The sequence below is a fragment of the Dendropsophus ebraccatus genome, chromosome 1, assembly GCF_027789765.1.
Source record: "Dendropsophus ebraccatus isolate aDenEbr1 chromosome 1, aDenEbr1.pat, whole genome shotgun sequence".
Taxonomy (NCBI): Eukaryota; Metazoa; Chordata; class Amphibia; order Anura; family Hylidae; genus Dendropsophus; species Dendropsophus ebraccatus.
The window spans coordinates 83292111-83313623 of record NC_091454.1 but is presented as its reverse complement, the minus strand read 5'-3'; the positions used below and the strand labels follow the sequence as shown (position 1 = coordinate 83313623).

Genomic DNA, 21513 nt, shown 5'->3' with positions numbered 1-21513 from the left:
TAGTGAGTCTAGGGAGTGAGTGAGGTATACGGTATATGTTACAGATGTATAAAAAGTTTTGATCCGTCAGTTTGAGTGTTAAGACCACGACTGATAAGGAGAACGAGTCGGGAGAAGTCAGCACTAAGCAGGTTCACTCCTGGCTAATGTGAACTGGACAGACTTCCAATGCATGTCCATGGGCCCATCCAGGTGATAAAGCTGGGAAGGGAGCAAACAGTAGTGCCACTGTCTCCCTTCTTGCTCTACTGAACATACAGCCCCTAACTGATAAAAGCTTTTGACATGACCCTAGCACGTCAAAAGTTTTATTAGTGACAGGTACACTAAGGAAAATAATATAGACCGAAACTCACCCGTCCTCTCATGGCCATTCCCGGGTCCCATTCACAGCAACCAGGGTCCTGCAGCTCTGCTAGCTGCAACCTCACCTACCTGGTGGAGTGATTGCATGCTCAGCCAATCAGAGACTGAGGCGGGACACTAACTGGCTGAGCAGGAGATTGCTCAGCCAGGCCATAACGTTTCAGCTGGGGAAGCCCAGTTTCCAGCTGAAGATGACAGTCGGCTGCTTTAAAGTGACTGTACAACCAGGCCCAGGCTGAAGCACGAGAGGCGGGCCAATCCACCCTTAGTGGGAGGAAACCCTAGAACCTCTATGATAGGGTTCCCTTGATTCTAATGGAGTCACGTCATGGAGGGGCTGGGGTTTCCTCCCACTGGGGGTGGGTCGGCCCGCCTCTCGTGCTTCAGCCTATGCCTCGTTGTACAGTCACTTTAAACGGGACCCGGAGCGGTGCAACGGAGGCATGAGGACAGGTGAGTTCAGGTCTTTATTATTTTCCTTCTGCCACCAGGTTGCCTGCAGTTTTGTACTTCCGTGGGACTTCTCATTAAAAGGGAATGTACCACCAGGCCTGGGTTGAAGCACTGGAGGGGGGCCAACCCACCCCCAGTGGGAGGAAACCCCCAGCCCCTATGATGCGGCTCTAGTAGAATCAATGGAGCCGTATCATAGAAGAACAGAGGTTTCCTCCCACTGGGGGTGGGTTGGCCCCCTCCAGTGCTTCAGCCTGGACCTGGTGGTACAGTCACTTCAAAGATGGTGAATCGAAAAACAGAGCGATTAACAAATCTTGGACAAAGGGACAGTTGCCCATAGCGACTAGATATCAGCTTTTATTTTTCAGTCTTAAAAAAAATAAAAAAAATAACGAAGCACTGCAACCACCATGCAGAACTGCTCCACTTCTCCTTTGCACATCTGGCCCAGAGTTCACTACAAAGCTTCAGAAGTTTCCAGAACCAGAGCATCTGTCTGGCTGACTGGCCTGAGGTCGCTCCTCATGAAAAGGAAACTTTGGCCCCGGCAATCGTAAGACAACTCTGTATATATTGTACTGTAATGATTATTGGGTTATTCTGCTTCCCAGATGCTGTGTGACTGAGGAGGAATCTCCATCATACTGCTGTACAGGTGACAGGGGCCACACCAATACAAGGAGGTGGTGGTGGGGTGACACTGCGCCCTCTACAGTCCCCTCATGCAGAAAGAGGGTGTATCCTCCTGCTCCTCCTCATGTCTTCTTCATATGACATATATATATATATATATATATATACACACACACACACACACACACACACACACTGCCTACATCCCAGACGAGGAGCTGGCCGCTTGCCGGCACTGCCCACCATATGCCAGGTGAGTAGTGATAGCTCGCACGTATCACTTACTAGCTTCTCCCTGTGGTATGGCTGCTGTGTAGTAGGCTTCGTCCGGTAGCTGTCCTCTGTACACACTGCTCACTTCTGTCATACACATGAGCTTCAATGGGCTGTACTCCGAGCTCTGAGAACCGCCATGACAGAGAACTCAGCCAGCTCCACCTCCAGGCTTCAGACACCCGGATATTACCGCGTAGAGCAGGACGGGAAGCGACAGGTAGTGAAGCAGCGTCACCGCTAGTAACCTGTGGCTATCATGTGCCACACCTCGTCCCGTAGAGGGAAGCGCACCCTGATCAGAGAAAAGTTATTTATTATTTGATATAGGCAATATAAGATTCTCTTCTAGGAGGCGTGGCTACGTATTCCATAACGAGGCGTGACACGCTAACCGTCACCTTAGCGCGCACAGGAGATTTTCTGGGCAGTTTGCTGTTTAATGCCGTATCCTAGCAACCCGCCTGAGCCTTCTGCCTTCCCGGCTTCCTCCGCGGTGACGCGCCAGTACTGTATTGATATTATGAAGTGTTCGGGGGTAGCCGTGTGAATGTGAGACCGGTAACATTATGGGGAAATAACGTGGTACATTAGAGCGGTCCGTACACCGTCTTTTCCTCAGTGGCTCAGGAGACAACACTGGTGAGTCCATGGACGCAGGGATTTGGTGTATGACCATCTGGGGGCCGGGGTTTAGGGTCACACTGCTGTCATGGCGCCAGCATCACATTGGTGGCATCCTATATATTACTGTCTGTAGAGAGAAGACACCTGTGTGTGTAATAGGTCTATGCGGCATCCTATATATTACTGTCTGTAGAGAGAAGACACCTGTGTGTGTAATAGGTCTATGTGGCATCCTATATATTACTGTCTGTAGAGAGAAGACACCTGTGTGTGTAATAGGTGTATGTGGCATCCTATATATTACTGTCTGTAGAGAGAAGACATCTGTGTGTAATAGGTGTATGTGGCATCCTATATATTACTGTCTGTAGAGAGAAGACACCTGTGTGTAGTAGGTCTATGTGGCATCCTATATATTACTGTCTGTAGAGAGAAGACACCTGTGTGTAATAGGTGTATGTGGCATCCTATATATTACTGTCTGTAGAGAGAAGACACCTGTGTGTAATAGGTGTATGTGGCATCCTATATATTACTGTCTGTAGAGAGAAGACACCTGTGTGTAATAGGTGTATGTGGCATCCTATATATTACTGTCTGTAGAGAGAAGACACCTGTGTGTAATAGGTGTATGTGGCATCCTATATATTACTGTCTGTAGAGAGAAGACACCTGTGTGTGTAATAGGTCTATGTGGCATCCTATATATTACTGTCTGTAGAGAGAAGACACCTGTGTATAATAGGTCTATGTGGCTTCCTATATATTACTGTCTGTAGAGAGAAGACACCTGTGTGTACAATAGGTCAATGTGGCATCCTATATATTACTGTCTGTAGAGAGAAGACACCTGTGTGTAATAGGTGTATGTGGCATCCTATATATTACTGTCTGTAGAGAGAAGACACCTGTGTGTAATAGGTCTATGTGGCATCCTATATATTACTGTCTGTAGAGAGAAGACACCTGTGTGTAATAGGTGTATGTGGCATCCTATATATTACTGTCTGTAGAGAGAAGACACCTGTGTGTAATAGGTGTATGTGGCATCCTATATATTACTGTCTGTAGAGAGAAGACACCTGTGTGTAATAGGTGTATGTGGCCATCCTATATATTACTGTCTGTAGAGAGAAGACACCTGTGTGTAATAGGTGTATGTGGCATCCTATATATTACTGTCTGTAGAGAGAAGACACCTGTGTGTAATAGGTGTATGTGGCATCCTATATATTACTGTCTGTAGAGAAGACACCTGTGTGTAATAGGTGTATGTGGCATCCTATATATTACTGTCTGTAGAGAGAAGACACCTGTGTGTAATAGGTGTATGTGGCATCCTATATATTACTGTCTGTATAGAGAAGACACCTGTGTGTAATAGTTGTATGTGGCATCCTATATATTACTGTCTGTAGAGAGAAGACACCTGTGTGTAATAGGTGTATGTGGCATCCTATATATTACTGTCTGTAGAGAGAAGACACCTGTGTGTAATAGGTGTATGTGGCATCCTATATATTACTGTCTGTATAGAGAAGACACCTGTGTGTAATAGTTGTATGTGGCATCCTATATATTACTGTCTGTAGAGAGAAGACACCTGTGTGTAATAGGTGTATGTGGCATCCTATATTACTGTCTGTAGAGAGAAGACACCTGTTGTGTAATAGGTGTATGTGGCATCCTATATATTACTGTCTGTAGAGAGAAGACACCTGTGTGTGAATAGGTCTATGCGGCATCCTATATTTACTGTCTGTAGAGAGAAGACCCCTGTGTGTGTAATAGGTCTATGTGGCATCCTATATATTACTGTCTGTAGAGAGAAGACACCTGTGTGTAATAGGTCTATGTGGCATCCTATATATTACTGTCTGTAGAGAGAAGACACCTGTGTGTAATAGGTCTATGTGGCATCCTATATATTACTGTCTGTAGAGAGAAGACACCTGTGTGTAATAGGTGTATGTGGCATCCTATATATTACTGTCTGTAGAGAGAAGACACCTGTGTGTAATAGGTCTATGTGGCATCCTATATATTACTGTCTGTAGAGAGAAGACACCTGTGTGTAATAGGTGTATGTGGCATCCTATATATTACTGTCTGTAGAGAGAAGACACCTGTGTGTAATAGGTGTATGTGGCATCCTATATATTACTGTCTGTAGAGAGAAGACACCTGTGTGTAATAGGTGTATGTGGCATCCTATATATTACTGTCTGTAGAGAGAAGACACCTGTGTGTAATAGGTGTATGTGGCATCCTATATTTTACTGTCTGTATAGAGAAGACACCTGTGTGTAATAGGTGTATGTGGCATCCTATATATTACTGTCTGTAGAGAGAAGACACCTGTGTGTAATAGGTGTATGTGGCATCCTATATATTACTGTCTGTAGAGAGAAGACACCTGTGTGTAATAGGTGTATGTGGCATCCTATATATTACTGTCTGTAGAGAGAAGACACCTGTGTGTAATAGTTGTATGTGGCATCCTATATATTACTGTCTGTAGAGAGAAGACACCTGTGTGTAATAGGTGTATGTGGCATCCTATATATTACTGTCTGTAGAGAGAAGACACCTGTGTGTAATAGGTGTATGTGGCATCCTATATATTACTGTCTGTAGAGAGAAGACACCTGTGTGTAATAGGTGTATGTGGCATCCTATATATTACTGTCTGTAGAGAGAAGACACCTGTGTGTGCAATAGGTCTATGCGGCATCCTATATTTTACTGTCTGTAGAGAGAAGACACCTGTGTGTGTAATAGGTCTATGTGGCATCCTATATATTACTGTCTGTAGAGAGAAGACACCTGTGTGTAATAGGTCTATGTGGCATCCTATATTTTACTGTCTGTAGAGAGAAGACACCTGTGTGTGTAATAGGTCTATGTGGCATCCTATATATTACTGTCTGTAGAGAGAAGACACCTGTGTGTGTAATAGGTCTATGCGGCATCCTATATATTACTGTCTGTAGAGAGAAGACACCTGTGTGTGTAATAGGTCTATGCGGCATCCTATATATTACTGTCTGTAGAGAGAAGACACCTGTGTGTGTAATAGGTCTATGTGGCATCCTATATATTACTGTCTGTAGAGAGAAGACACCTGTGTGTGCAATAGGTCTATGTGGCATCCTATATATTACTGTCTGTAGAGAGAAGACACCTGTGTGTGTAATAGGTCTATGCGGCATCCTATATATTACTGTCTGTAGAGAGAAGACACCTGTGTGTGTAATAGGTGTATGTGGCATCCTATATATTACTGTCTGTAGAGAGAAGACACCTGTGTGTAATAGGTCTATGTGGCATCCTATATATTACTGTCTGTAGAGAGAAGACACCTGTGTGTAATAGGTGTATGTGGCATCCTATATTTTACTGTCTGTAGAGAGAAGACACCTGTGTGTGTAATAGGTCTATGTGGCATCCTATATATTACTGTCTGTAGAGAGAAGACACCTGTGTGTACAATAGGTCAATGTGGCATCCTATATATTACTGTCTGTAGAGAGAAGACACCTGTGTGTAATAGGTGTATGTGGCATCCTATATATTACTGTCTGTAGAGAGAAGACACCTGTGTGTAATAGGTGTATGTGGCATCCTATATATTACTGTCTGTAGAGAGAAGACACCTGTGTGTGCAATAGGTCTATGCGGCATCCTATATTTTACTGTCTGTAGAGAGAAGACACCTGTGTGTGTAATAGGTCTATGCGGCATCCTATATATTACTGTCTGTAGAGAGAAGACACCTGTGTGTAATAGGTCTATGTGGCATCCTATATATTACTGTCTGTAGAGAGAAGACACCTGTGTGTAATAGGTGTATGTGGCATCCTATATATTACTGTCTGTAGAGAGAAGACACCTGTGTGTAATAGGTGTATGTGGCATCCTATATATTACTGTCTGTAGAGATAAGACACCTGTGTGTAATAGGTGTATGTGGCATCCTATATATTACTGTCTGTAGAGAGAAGACACCTGTGTGTAATAGGTGTATGTGGCATCCTATATATTACTGTCTGTAGAGAGAAGACACCTGTGTGTAATAGGTGTATGTGGCATCCTATATATTACTGTCTGTAGAGAGAAGACACCTGTGTGTAATAGGTCTATGTGGCATCCTATATATTACTGTCTGTAGAGAGAAGACACCTGTGTGTAATAGGTGTATGTGGCATCCTATATTTTACTGTCTGTAGAGAGAAGACACCTGTGTGTGTAATAGGTCTATGTGGCATCCTATATATTACTGTCTGTAGAGAGAAGACACCTGTGTGTGCAATAGGTCTATGCGGCATCCTATATTTTACTGTCTGTAGAGAGAAGACACCTGTGTGTGTAATAGGTCTATGTGGCATCCTATATATTACTGTCTGTAGAGAGAAGACACCTGTGTGTAATAGGTCTATGTGGCATCCTATATATTACTGTCTGTAGAGAGAAGACACCTGTGTGTAATAGGTGTATGTGGCATCCTATATTTTACTGTCTGTAGAGAGAAGACACCTGTGTGTGTAATAGGTCTATGTGGCATCCTATATATTACTGTCTGTAGAGAGAAGACACCTGTGTGTGTAATAGGTCTATGTGGCATCCTATATATTACTGTCTGTAGAGAGAAGACACCTGTGTGTGTAATAGGTCTATGCGGCATCCTATATATTACTGTCTGTAGAGAGAAGACACCTGTGTGTGTAATAGGTCTATGCGGCATCCTATATATTACTGTCTGTAGAGAGAAGACACCTGTGTGTGTAATAGGTCTATGCGGCATCCTATATATTACTGTCTGTAGAGAGAAGACACCTGTGTGTGTAATAGGTCTATGCGGCATCCTATATATTACTGTCTGTAGAGAGAAGACACCTGTGTGTGTAATAGGTGTATGTGGCATCCTATATATTACTGTCTGTAGAGAGAAGACACCTGTGTGTGTAATAGGTGTATGTGGCATCCTATATATTACTGTCTGTAGAGAGAAGACACCTGTGTGTAATAGGTCTATGTGGCATCCTATATATTACTGTCTGTAGAGAGAAGACACCTGTGTGTAATAGGTGTATGTGGCATCCTATATTTTACTGTCTGTAGAGAGAAGACACCTGTGTGTGTAATAGGTCTATGTGGCATCCTATATATTACTGTCTGTAGAGAGAAGACACCTGTGTGTACAATAGGTCAATGTGGCATCCTATATATTACTGTCTGTAGAGAGAAGACACCTGTGTGTAATAGGTGTATGTGGCATCCTATATATTACTGTCTGTAGAGAGAAGACACCTGTGTGTAATAGGTCTATGTGGCATCCTATATATTACTGTCTGTAGAGAGAAGACACCTGTGTGTAATAGGTGTATGTGGCATCCTATATATTACTGTCTGTAGAGAGAAGACACCTGTGTGTAATAGGTGTATGTGGCATCCTATATATTACTGTCTGTAGAGAGAAGACACCTGTGTGTAATAGGTGTATGTGGCATCCTATATATTACTGTCTGTAGAGAGAAGACACCTGTGTGTAATAGGTGTATGTGGCATCCTATATATTACTGTCTGTAGAGAGAAGACACCTGTGTGTAATAGTTGTATGTGGCATCCTATATATTACTGTCTGTAGAGAGAAGACACCTGTGTGTAATAGGTGTATGTGGCATCCTATATATTACTGTCTGTAGAGAGAAGACACCTGTGTGTAATAGGTGTATGTGGCATCCTATATATTACTGTCTGTAGAGAGAAGACACCTGTGTGTAATAGGTGTATGTGGCATCCTATATATTACTGTCTGTAGAGAGAAGACACCTGTGTGTGCAATAGGTCTATGCGGCATCCTATATATTACTGTCTGTAGAGAGAAGACACCTGTGTGTGTAATAGGTCTATTCGGCATCCTATATATTACTGTCTGTAGAGAGAAGACACCTGTGTGTAATAGGTGTATGTGGCATCCTATATATTACTGTCTGTAGAGAGAAGACACCTGTGTGTGTAATAGGTCTATGCGGCATCCTATATATTACTGTCTGTAGAGAGAAGACACCTGTGTGTGTAATAGGTCTATGTGGCATCCTATATATTACTGTCTGTAGAGAGAAGACACCTGTGTGTAATAGGTCTATGTGGCATCCTATATATTACTGTCTGTAGAGAGAAGACACCTGTGTGTGTAATAGGTCTGTGCGGCATCCTATATATTACTGTCTGTAGAGAGAAGACACCTGTGTGTGTAATAGGTCTATGCGGCATCCTATATATTACTGTCTGTAGAGAGAAGACACCTGTGTGTGTAATAGGTCTATGTGGCATCCTATATATTACTGTCTGTAGAGAGAAGACACCTGTGTGTGTAATAGGTCTATGTGGCATCCTATATATTACTGTCTGTAGAGAGAAGACACCTGTGTGTGCAATAGGTCTATGTGGCATCCTATATATTACTGTCTGTAGAGAGAAGACACCTGTGTGTGTAATAGGTCTATGCGGCATCCTATATATTACTGTCTGTAGAGAGAAGACACCTGTGTGTGTAATAGGTCTATGTGGCATCCTATATATTACTGTCTGTAGAGAGAAGACACCTGTGTGTGTAATAGGTGTATGTGGCATCCTATATATTACTGTCTGTAGAGAGAAGACATCTGTGTGTAATAGGTGTATGTGGCATCCTATATATTACTGTCTGTAGAGAGAAGACACCTGTGTGTAGTAGGTCTATGTGGCATCCTATATATTACTGTCTGTAGAGAGAAGACACCTGTGTGTAATAGGTGTATGTGGCATCCTATATATTACTGTCTGTAGAGAGAAGACACCTGTGTGTAATAGGTGTATGTGGCATCCTATATATTACTGTCTGTAGAGAGAAGACACCTGTGTGTAATAGGTGTATGTGGCATCCTATATATTACTGTCTGTAGAGAGAAGACACCTGTGTGTGTAATAGGTCTATGTGGCATCCTATATATTACTGTCTGTAGAGAGAAGACACCTGTGTGTAATAGGTCTATGTGGCATCCTATATATTACTGTCTGTAGAGAGAAAACACCTGTGTGTGTAATAGGTCTATGTGGCATCCTCAGCACAGTGACAGGGAGGCATATAGGGATGAATGGTCTCTTCTCTTGTCCCCTGCAGTAAGTGACCACTGTGCATATAACTCACTGCTTCAGGACTACACAACACTGTCTGCCATCACAATACCCCACCACATCACAATATTCAGAGAAGCTGCGATATCACTATTCAGTGATGTCACAGGAACAAAATCACAGCATCACATGACATCACACAGTGCCTTGCAGCATGACATGACATCACACAGTGCCTCGCAGCATCACATGACATCACACGGTGCCTCACAGCATCACATGACATGACACAGTGCCTCACAGCATCACATGACATGACACAGTGCCTCACAGCATCACATGACATGACACAGTGCCTCACAGCATCACATGACATGACACAGTGCCTCGCAGCATCACATGACATGACACAGTGCCTCGCAGCATCACATGACATGACACAGTGCCTCGCAGCATCACATGACATGACACAGTGCCTCGCAGCATCACATGACATGACACAGTGCCTCACAGCATCACATGACATGACACAGTGCCTCACAGCATCACATGACATGACACAGTGCCTCACAGCATCACATGACATGACACAGTGCCTCACAGCATCACATGACATGACACAGTGCCTCACAGCATCACATCACATGACATGACACAGTGCCTCACAGCATCACATCACATGACATGACACAGTGCCTCACAGCATCACATCACATGACATGACACAGTGCCTCACAGCATCACATGACATGACACAGTGCCTCACAGCATCACATGACATGACACAGTGCCTCACAGCATCACATGACATGACACAGTGCCTCACAGCATCACATCACATGACATGACACAGTGCCTCACAGCATCACATCACATGACATGACACAGTGCCTCACAGCATCACATCACATGACATGACACAGTGCCTCACAGCATCACATCACATGACATGACACAGTGCCTCACAGCATCACATGACATGACACAGTGCCTCACAGCATCACATGACATGACACAGTGCCTCACAGCATCACATGACATGACACAGTGCCTCACAGCATCACATCACATGACATGACACAGTGCCTCACAGCATCACATCACATGACATGACACAGTGCCTCACAGCATCACATCACATGACATGACACAGTGCCTCACAGCATCACATGACATGACACAGTGCCTCACAGCATCACATGACATGACACAGTGCCTCACAGCATCACATGACATGACACAGTGCCTCACAGCATCACATCACATGACATGACACAGTGCCTCACAGCATCACATCACATGACATGACACAGTGCCTCACAGCATCACATCACATGACATGACACAGTGCCTCACAGCATCACATCACATGACATGACACAGCGCCTCGCAGCATCACATGACATGACACAGCGCCTCGCAGCATCACATGACATCACACAGTGCCTCACAAAATCACAATGATCCCAAACATCACAAAATGTGATGTCCCAATTCCTCAAGACCTCACAATCTCCTGTAACATAACAACATTCCAAGGAATCCCAATGGTCTGTTACATCATACTTTCCTGCAGCATTACATCTCAGTACCCCATAACATAACAGCATTCTATGACATTACAGTGCCACATGACTTCACAACCACTCATGATGCCACATTCCCCTACATCTTTATATTTCACGAGAACACAGTATTCAGAGACATCACACAATGCTCCACGACATCCCAACATTCTGTGAAGTCATGGGGCCCCATGACATCACATTTTGTAATGTCACAATGCCCCATAATATAATTTTCTAAGCTGACTGCTGGATGACATCACAACATTCCTTGACATTATAATACCCGTAAACATCACAGAATTTTAGGACAGTACAATGCCCCACAACCTCACAACATTCCATTATGTTACTTGGCCCTATGGCTTCACAACATTCCATGAGGTCACAGGGAGTTGTGGCAGTGATCTCACAACCTCTGTGACATTACAGGGATCCACGATGCAACATCACAGTGGCCCACAATGTGGAAACATTACAGTGCCCGACCATATCACAGCATTCTGGGACTTCATAGTGCCCCACAATATTGCAACATTCCTGATGTCACAATGCTACATAATATTAGAGTGCCTCACAACATATGTTATACACAATGCCACACAATATCATAACTTTCCATCATGTAAAAATGCCCTATGACATCACATTTCATTACATCTCAGTGTCTCAGGGCATCAGAATGCTCCATCACATCATTTCCTGAAATCAAAATGATCTGCATCATCAGAATATTGTGTAATGATACAATGCCCCGTGACATTCTGTGAAATAGCAATGCCGCAAATCCTCACAACCTTCTGTAAAAGAAGAATGCCCCAGGCCATCATATTCTGTGATGTTACAATGTCCCACATCGTCACAATGTTTTTTCATTACAGCGCACAATATCACAGCTTTCCTTGATAACACACTTGACACAAAGACCAAAACATTCTGTGTCCCTTTCTGTCCCCAATGCTATCATAACATTTCATGACGTTACATTGCCCCACAACATGATGGTGTACCATTATGTCACAATATATCACATTATAATATCCATAACATTTGAATGTCACTTAACATTGTAACATTCCGTGCAGATCAGAGCATTAAATGAATGTTGTGAAAACACAACATTCTGTGACGTCACAATTCTTCCTGACATCGTAACATTTTATGGTGTTAATATATACTCCATGATTACTGGTGTTTCTGTTGTAGTTGGCATCCAGACCCAGATTTGTAGTTATTCCCCATTCCTGTACCCTGACTCAGGGGTCCGCTCACCTCACTCTGATTCGTAGGGCGCTTGGCTTTTGCACATTTATACCTGCACTTGTGTGGTGTTATTTTATACTTTATAAAGGCTGATTGTGAAGTCGAAACGTTGTATTGTACTCTTCATCTCACAATAAAGATTTGAAGAACTACTACACTTGGATGCTGTTGAATTTCTCATCTACCAATTAACTCCTCCACATGGATCCGCTACCTATCTGCTACATTGGGACTCTTGGTGCTGTTGGTTTTGCCTTGTTCTCTTGATAATCTCTATAAGGGTATATTCACAAGAACGGGCTCGCAGCGAGATTCTCGAGCCCGGCAGGTCCTGGCAGTTCCCACACACTATATACGTATGTAATTATACCTCTCCCGCCCGGCCAATCAGTGGCTGCGGCTGGGCAACACACTAATTGGCCGGACGGGAGAGCAGGACGCCGGGACCCCGTGCAGCAAGGACAGGTAAAGTATGCTTACAGCGGGGGAGCCGGGCGGGAGCAGAAGGGGTTAAGGGCGGCAGAATTACATACTCGCTGCGGTCGTTTAGACCGCAGCGAGTATATAGTGTGTGGGAACTGCCAGGACCTGCCGGGCTCGCAGCGAGAATCTCGCTGCGAGCCCGTTCGTGTGAATATACCCTAAAAGGAACTTGTCAGATTGAAAATGTGTGTTCCAGTCTGCACACAGCATGTTCTAGAGCTGAACAAATTGCTAAATGGGTTTGTGGGAAAAGTTTTTGACCACCTTGTTGTTATTCCGGGCAGAGTAGTAGAGTGGGTGGTCCTGATCACTGATTCATAGTATGTGCATACATAAATAGCTTTACATTACAGGGCAGCAGTGCCCACTTGACTACATACAGTATGCCAGAGAGATTTAAATAAATAAATGACAAGCCATACTGGAATTTTTACCACACATCTATATATATCAATCTACTTTGTTCCCCCTGCTTTGTATCATTCTGCCTGCAGATTAGACTGCAATTTTCTTGTGACAGGTTTCCTTTAAAGGGTTATCCAGCATTACAAAAACATGGCCACTTTCTTCCAGAGACAACACAACTCAAGTCTCCAGTTCAGTTGTGGTTTACAATTAAAGGGATAGTGCAGCGCTAAGAAATTATTCACAAAATAACACACATTACAAAGTTATACACAAGCCAAAAAGACAGAAATGGCTGCACATCGCACCCATGGCTGACACGAAAGCTTGTTCAGCTACATTTAAAACCAACATCAGAAGTTAGTATATAATTTGGCCAAACCATATTGCCTCATGTACCACGTGCAGGTCTTCTGATACACATGAGTCCCTAACCAAACCTCATCACTGTGCCGGTCAGCGACCACAATCCCCGCAAAACGTGCGCAGGCAGAGAAGAGGGGCCACGGAATGGCCCTGCAACCCCATTGTCACAGGACCAGACCCAAAAGGGCACCCCAAACCCCGCAGGCGCCACCGGCGGAAAAAGTGGACGCCAAGCAACACAAGTGTGAACAAGCTCTTACCTCTCTCCATTCCTCTGCAGGTAGAATGGGAGAATACTAGGAGATCCTCCCCTTATGTACACAGGTGCTTCCTGCTAATTTGGATCACATGGGTCTTACACAGCACGAGTGCTAGCCACAATGAAAAAAGGGACAGAATACATAAAATATGCACAAGCCAAAAAGACAGAAATGGTTGCACATCGCACCCATGGCTGACACGAAAGCTTGTTCAGCTACATTTAAAACCAACATCAGAAGTTAGTATATAATTTGGCCAAACCATATTGCCTCATGTACCACGTGCACCTGTGTACATAAGGGGAGGATCTCCTAGTATTCTCCCATTCTACCTGCAGAGGAATGGAGAGAGGTAAGAGCTTGTTCACACTTGTGTTGCTTGGCGTCCACTTTTTCCGCCGGTGGCGCCTGCGGGGTTTGGGGTGCCCTTTTGGGTCTGGTCCTGTGACAGTGGGGTTGCAGGGCCATTCCGTGGCCCCTCTTCTCTGCTTGCGCACGTTTTGCGGGGATTGTGGTCGCTGACCGGCACAGTGATGAGGTTTGGTTAGGGACTCATGTGTATCAGAAGACCTGCACGTGGTACATGAGGCAATATGGTTTGGCCAAATTATATACTAACTTCTGATGTTGGTTTTAAATGTAGCTGAACAAGCTTTCGTGTCAGCCATGGGTGCGATGTGCAGCCATTTCTGTCTTTTTGGCTTGTGCATATTACAAAGTTATACAACTTTGTAACGTATGTTATGCATGTGAATGGCCCCCTTCCCCGTGTTCCCCGACCCCCGCCCGTGGACCCGGAAGTGTAGTGCATTATACATACCTGATACGTGTCGAACCCATCCGCCATCTTCTGACAGTGATGTAATCTTCGGGCGGGAGGCCGGCCGACCCGCTCCTGCTGTCCCTCATGCCGACCCCCTTTGCCGCGTTCAGACCGTTCAGACCGCTGTGTGTATGTAGTGAAAGTGATCTGCTAGGACCTAGCCGACTGGCAGCGTTATTAACGCTGCGAGTCGGGACGTGTGAAGCTACCCTTAAAGGGAATCTTTCAGCTCCTGGGCCCTACCTAAGGTGCTGGCAGTCCTCTAGTCAGCATGGTGCGTTTGTGCATAATCCACTGCACAGAAAATTACCAATCTCTGGTCTCCTACTGTACTGAGGTGTCAAAGAGGAGTTGCTTGTGCTGCCCTGGCCAGCTCACCACTACTTTTTCCTCCCTCTTCTTCATGAATAATCAATGCTGCCTGGCCTCCTGCTCTCTCAGCTGTCAGCCAGTGTCTCTGATTGCAGATTAGTTCTCTGTAGGCAGGTTATGTCTGAAAGAAACTGTGTTGGAGTTGTGGTCTAGGGGTACTCACCTGTCTAGAGGCCTGTCAGCAGTTTGGTCTCTGGTTCAAATCCCCTGATGGAAATTAAATATAGGTCTACACATAGTATTTTTGCTGAGTATTTTTGTCAGTATTTTGCAACCAAAACCAGAACTGGATTGAAAACACAGAGAGGCTATGTTCAAACACTCAACAAAACACAGTTATCACTGAACTCAAGGAGAACAGTGAACAAAAATTCCAATGAAGTACTCAATCAAGAGTCTCCACTGATGCCCCCAAAAATTTAAATATGCAAAACAGGAGTCCGTGGAGCCTCGGTTGCGAGTCTCAAAACACGGGATAGCCTATCATGGAGGCACCCCGTGGCAACAGGCTAGAGATATCTGGCTATCCCGTGTTTTGAGACTCGCAACCGAGGCTCCACGGACTCCTGTTTTGCATTTGTTCAAACACTGTTGAAATTGAGTGGATGGCCGCCATTTAATGACAAATAATTACTGTTTTAAAACAACGGCCGATATTTGCCATTAAATGACACTCATCCACTAACTTTCAACAGTGTTTCTATATCCTTTCTGTGTTTTCAATCCGCTTATGGTTTTGGTTGCAAAATACTGACCGAAATACAGTGTGTGTGAACATAGCCTTATAAATAATACAATAATGAGAAAAATAAAAAAATAAAGACCTCTATTTCATTTCCATCAGGGGATTTGAACCAGAGAATGAACTGCTCATTTGGGCTAAGATTCAACTATATTTGTATGATTCCTTTAGACATAAACTGCCTACAAAGGACTGATCTGCAATCAGAGACAGTGGCTGACAGCTGAGCGAGCAGGAGGCCGGGCAGCATTGATTATTCATGAAGAAGAGGAAGGAGGGGAAAGGTGTGTGAGAGTGTGGCAGCTTACACTACAGTAGGAGACGTGAGATTGTGCATAATCCACTGCACAGAAAATTACCAAAAAGGCACCATGCTCACTAGGGCTACAGCACAATGTCAGCACCTTATGGTCCTTTTACACGGAACGATAGATCGTTCGTTTTTGCACGATAACGGTCGAATTTGAACGATAATTGTAGGTGTAAACGCAGCGAATGATCAAACGACGAGCACAAAATCGTTCATTTTGATCTTTCAACATGTTCACAAATCATCGTTGATCGTTCGCAAAAAATTCGCAGATCGTTCAGTGTAAACAGTCTTTCAACGATTTCACCTATGTGTGAGATAGGCTTAAACGATCGCAAAACGATCACATAGCGAATTTTCCGTACGATGTATCGTTCCGTCTAAACGCTGATCGTTATAAAAAAACATTGTTCATTCAAAATCGTTAATCGTGCGATCGGGTGAATTATCGCACCGTGTAAAAGTACCATTAGGTAGGACCCAGGAGCTGACAGATTCCCTTTGAGGGTGCCTTCACACACACCGGATCCGCAGCAGATTTGATACTGTGTTCAGTTACTTAGATCAAATCTGCTGCGGATCCGCAGCAGAACATCCGCTGCGATACGTTGTGTGTGAAGCTACCCTGAGGTTAGATTTACACATACCACATCGCAGTGGATTTCATGCTGCAAAATCTATTGCAATGCTCTATATTTGCTTGTTAGCCCGGCAGATGCTGAAATCCGCTGCAATACAGTAAGTGTAAAACTGGCCTAAATCTTAAATAAGTCCTAAAAAGATAAACTCTGCAAATCACTGCTTCCCCCATTTTTCTCTTCATTTCTGTTGTGAGACTGCGTTTACACATTCAGGTTTTGTGATGCAGTTAAAGCTAAACCAGTAGTGGAATGGAGTTGCTAGTGGAATGGTCACTGCCTTTTCTTTGCATTTAAGTTGTAAAATATAACCTCTTGTCTTTCATGGATACTAGACTTTCAAGATGGCGCCAACTTTAGACTGGGGAAAGCTGATGAAGGTTGATCCAGATGTGCTTCCTAATCAAGAAAGGGTTGCTGAGAAGATGTTGAAGACATTGTCACAGGTAAGTGCTTTCTTTTCAGCTCCCAGTTTCATATACCAAGGGAAATGTACCTTCATATTTCTCTCCAGGCCTTTACAATTCTGCTCATTTCCTTATTTTAATTGTTCAGTCACATTCCCTATAAATACTGTTTATTTGTTTTGTATCATTGTAGGTGAACAGCAGTGATTTAAAAGGTGAAACCAATGAAAATTTAATCCAGCTTTTCCGAATCACACAGTCTTTATTGAAGGTATGACAACACTGATTATAGATTATAACTTTTCACCTATCCTGTGGACCACAAGGATGGGAGTGTTTGTCTATGTCAGTGTCTGGCTTGGTTCTTCTTATTAGAATGATGCTCATGTCACCCACTAGGCCCTGATGAATTAGAGAATGTTTTATTTGAGTCAAATAGCTACCTTCTAGCAGTTAAAAAGGTACCTATCATCACACCTTCTCCAAATCCCAGCAGTCCGCTCCTAAGGCGATCATTGTACAGACCTGCCGGAAGTGCCATGGACTGCATTGCAATACACTTACAATGCAGTCTATGATGCTTCCATTAGCTCTTTAGGAGAGGATTGTGTACCCGCTGGAGTTTGCAGAAGGTATCGTGCTGTGCAAGCGAAATGATTGGTACCTTTTAAGTTGCCAAATAACATGCTATATCAGTACCTTCACCTTCATCAAATAAAACTGGGCCTCAGCACTTGGAATATCCTTACTTCTTTGTACCTACTCAATCAGTCAATCACTGAATATATCAATCAAAGATTGTTTCAAAAGTTGTTACATCATCGTTTTTTAATAGCTACATTTCCTGTCATCATGTTTCTTTAGCTTCACCAAGAAAGGACAAATGGGAACCAATTGTAGGTGCCATTGATGAGGTTGACTAGAAATACATTCTATCTGTGCCTTGGAAAATTGCCTCACAATACCATGAGAGATCCTTTCAGTTGTACATTATTCAGCAGGCCTATCTGACCACTTGGTCAAATTCCGCCCATGTTACCAGAATATTTTCCCTAAATGTGAAACTCTCTAGGCTACCTTCCTTCTTTTGATATGGCAATGTCCTTATGCCCAGGGTTGTTGGGCTCAAGTAATCTGTTTTCTCACTTATATCATGGGAATTCCCATCTCTCTGACCCCACAAGTCTGTCTACTTGGACAACTCCCTCCCGACTGTTCCTTCCTCTCTCAGCAAACCACACTACAGAAATCCTCTTTCAGGCATTGACATTGATGTCAAGTAACATGGGAGTTGCGCAAACGGCATAGCCCAGCAAGCTATGATTTTTGTGTAACTCCTGTAGCTATTTGTTTGCTGTTAGTGAATGAGTGCACTCTTGTTTGCAGACCTATACACACCTAGTCCCCGTTTCAGTTTAGAAGTGGCTACAATTGTTTCTACTCTAGGCAATGCTTAGTGACAAAACCTGACCTGAACATCAGACCAATGCGTTGTACAAAGCGGTCAGTAAGATTAGTGCAGCTGCTGCATGAAGAATTGCAGAAAATGTATACACTGTATACAATAGTATCCACTTCTTAGTTGAGAGCACCACTAGGTGTGTGTGGTTTGCAGAATATGAATATAAACAAACTAATATCTTTAAAATGGCAACATGATAAATCCTTCTTGCTGGTTACATCAAAGAAAAATATTGCAGCAGTATAAATTGCATTGCTGTGTAAATCAATGTTCTAGTAATCAGGAAAGGTTGTTGAAGCTTTAAAGGGGTTGGCCACTTTGTAGTAAAATAGGTCAGTACAAAGTATTAGTAAGTGTGCTCAATGTATATACTGACAGCAGCTCCCTGTTTACCTCATAGAGCTAAAATCAGACTCCCCTTCACCAGGCTGTGGTGCCCTACCCTGTGGTGTTTCTGTCCACAAAATGGCTGACATGGAGGAGCATGTGACCATGCCCTGTCCGCTGTGTTCTCCATAGACATATACAGGCTCAGTGGTGGACACTGGGGGGCGGGGCCTGGTCACATGCTCCTCCATGTAAGCAATCTTATGGACCAAAACACCACAGAGCAGGGCAGCCCAGCCTGGAGGAGGGGAGTCTGATATTAGCTCTATGAGGTACACAGGAAGCTGCTGTCAGTGTATATATTGAGTACACTTACTAATACTGTACACTGAGCAATTTTACTATACAGTGGCCAACCCCTTTAAAATACTGTTGAGATGTTCTATAGAAATGTCAAAACTTTTGATCAGTTGAAGTCTGGTTGTTGAGATCACTACTAGTTGCTAGAACCAGCACTGTGTGCACTCTGTCCTAAAAGGGGGACTCCAGATAAGGAAAACTTGTTTTCTATTAAAAGTACATTAAAAGTTATATAGATGTGTCTATATAAAGTATTACAATATCTGTGCGGTTCTGCCACATTGGTAGCTGATTGACATCTAAGTAGTGAAGAAAAATGGCCTTTTTTGCCAATTCACATTGTCTCCTGCTCGCACTGCTCTTCCCCCCCCTTAGGAGACAAAGATTTCATGCCTCTGTCTCACATTGTGTGTGTTTGCTGAGCACAGGCTGATGATACAGACAGGACAGACAGGGGAAGGGCATGATGTCACAGGAGGCTTGGCTGGATCCCCCAGTCCTCTGAGTGATTCACCACCTCTAACCAGCCCCTCACTATACCTGAGAAGCAAGGAGTGACAGAAGCAGCTGCATGTAAGTTAAAGGACAAGTGCCATGAAAAACTTTCCCAGTAATTGAAGCACATTACAAAGTTATATAACTCTGTAATGTGCTTCAATCACCTCTCTGTCTCCCTTCCCTGTCTTTTCCCCCCTCCACCCCCCACCAGGAAGTGTCCTAACTCACACAGACCTAATTACTGTCGTCACCGTCACCAAGCTCTTCTCTCAGCTCCTTCTCCTGTTACAGCAGCCCCCCCCCTCCCCTGCCTTGTCAGGTGACTCAGCCTGCTCAGCTCCCATTGGCTGAACAACTGCAAGCCATCACTTGTGCTGGGGAGGGGGGGCTGCTGTAACAGGACCTAGAGCAGCCCTCCTGCTGATGACTCATCCTCACAAGAAGGAGCTGCCTGGTGACTGTGATGACAGTAATTAGGTCTGTGTGAGTTAGGACACTTCCTGGTGGGGGGTCGGGGGGGGGGGGAAAGACAGGGAAGGGAGGCAGATAGGTGATTGAAGCATATTATAGAGTTATATAACTTTTGTAATGTGCTTCAATTAATGGGAAAAAGTTTTTAATGGCACTTGTCCTTTAATATCAAATAAAGTCCTTATTGTGGGGTTTAACTTCAAGGATAAAAGATGCTTGATCATAAAATGTGCGTAGGGATAAAAAGAAAAAAATAATAATTAAATTTAAAAAGTTCTTTACTTTATTCCAATATTTGTGTTACAGGGAGAGGAAAAAAATAAAATAAAAAATAAAATAAAAATAAATAAAATAGATTTTTGGTAGTTTCAAAACTGGAATAAGCATTGCTGTTTGCTTCTGCAGCGGATTAATTTTTTTTACCTCTACCTGGAGTTCTCCTTTAAGCGCACAACCTTGTGCTTCTCCTTGCTAGTTCTATTGTTTGTGGGAGTCTGAATACCTAGACCATCACAAGACCAAAACTTTCTAGATGTTTGGCAGATGTATGTGTCTCCCCCCCCCCCCCCACAACTGCAGACACTTAATTTGTCTTTTGTTTTTTATTTGTAATAGATAAAATCTCAGGAGGTTGAGTTTGTATTAGAAGAAGCTGGTAAAACTGCTGAAGAACAAGTCAAGACTGGTAAATAGTCATGAAAATTAAAGCAAATGTGTTGCCTACATTTTTAGTTACTTATTATTTGTTATACTAATTAACCAGATACTGAAGTGTTCTTCTTCCCTAATATGTTTCTATTTTTCAGATTTGTCGTCTTATTTATTTATTTATTTATTTATTTATTTATTTATTTTATTTTATTACATTATTATGGGGACTGCAATCTTGCCTGGGCATTTTTTAACAAAATGTTTTTACATGCTTTACAGCAAACCCCATGGACATAGATAGGCACATTGAAAATCTCCAGAACATATTCTTTGTATGAGGCAGGTTTGTAAGCATAACCTCTGCACATGTGACCTGTGCAAAGGTCATTCTACAGGGGAGGCTGAGCATTTATTGTTGCATCTATATACTGGTGTAACCTTTTGCTTTAATTCTTTAAACATCTTTTTTCAGCAGTCTCCTTATCACAGACAGAACATGAAGTCTGCAAAATTAAACTGCAAGATTTCATGAATATTTTACAATATAGATAGTAGAGATGAGCGAACTTCGAGCATATTCGGGTTTGGACAAACCTGAATTTGATTGAGGTTCGCTCATCCCCAATAGTAAGGCAA

At 43.3% G+C, this 21513-nt stretch overlaps 2 protein-coding genes across 5 annotated transcripts in view; one reads left to right on the top strand and one right to left on the bottom strand.

Annotated features, from left to right (window-relative positions):
- Positions 1 to 1946, bottom strand: part of TMTC3 (transmembrane O-mannosyltransferase targeting cadherins 3) — a 57846-nt gene extending 55900 nt beyond the window's left edge. The window contains exon 1 of one of the 2 annotated variants that reach the window (XM_069974169.1): positions 1741 to 1946. The gene's annotated coding sequence lies outside the window, so the exon portion shown is untranslated. The remainder of the gene's footprint in view (positions 1 to 1740) is intronic. The other variant, XM_069974162.1, reaches the window with a different exon arrangement.
- A 223-nt stretch (positions 1947 to 2169) lies between these two features.
- The window catches only part of CEP290 (centrosomal protein 290), a 175895-nt gene continuing 156551 nt past the window's right edge, over positions 2170 to 21513 (top strand). For 2 of the 3 annotated variants that reach the window (XM_069974113.1, XM_069974129.1), the window contains exons 1-4: positions 2170 to 2370; positions 17037 to 17147; positions 17302 to 17379; positions 20842 to 20911. In XM_069974113.1, the coding sequence (XP_069830214.1) occupies positions 17046 to 17147; positions 17302 to 17379; positions 20842 to 20911 (250 nt within the window). In that variant the 5' untranslated portion in view covers positions 2170 to 2370; positions 17037 to 17045. The remainder of the gene's footprint in view (positions 2371 to 17036; positions 17148 to 17301; positions 17380 to 20841; positions 20912 to 21513) is intronic. The other variant, XM_069974121.1, reaches the window with a different exon arrangement.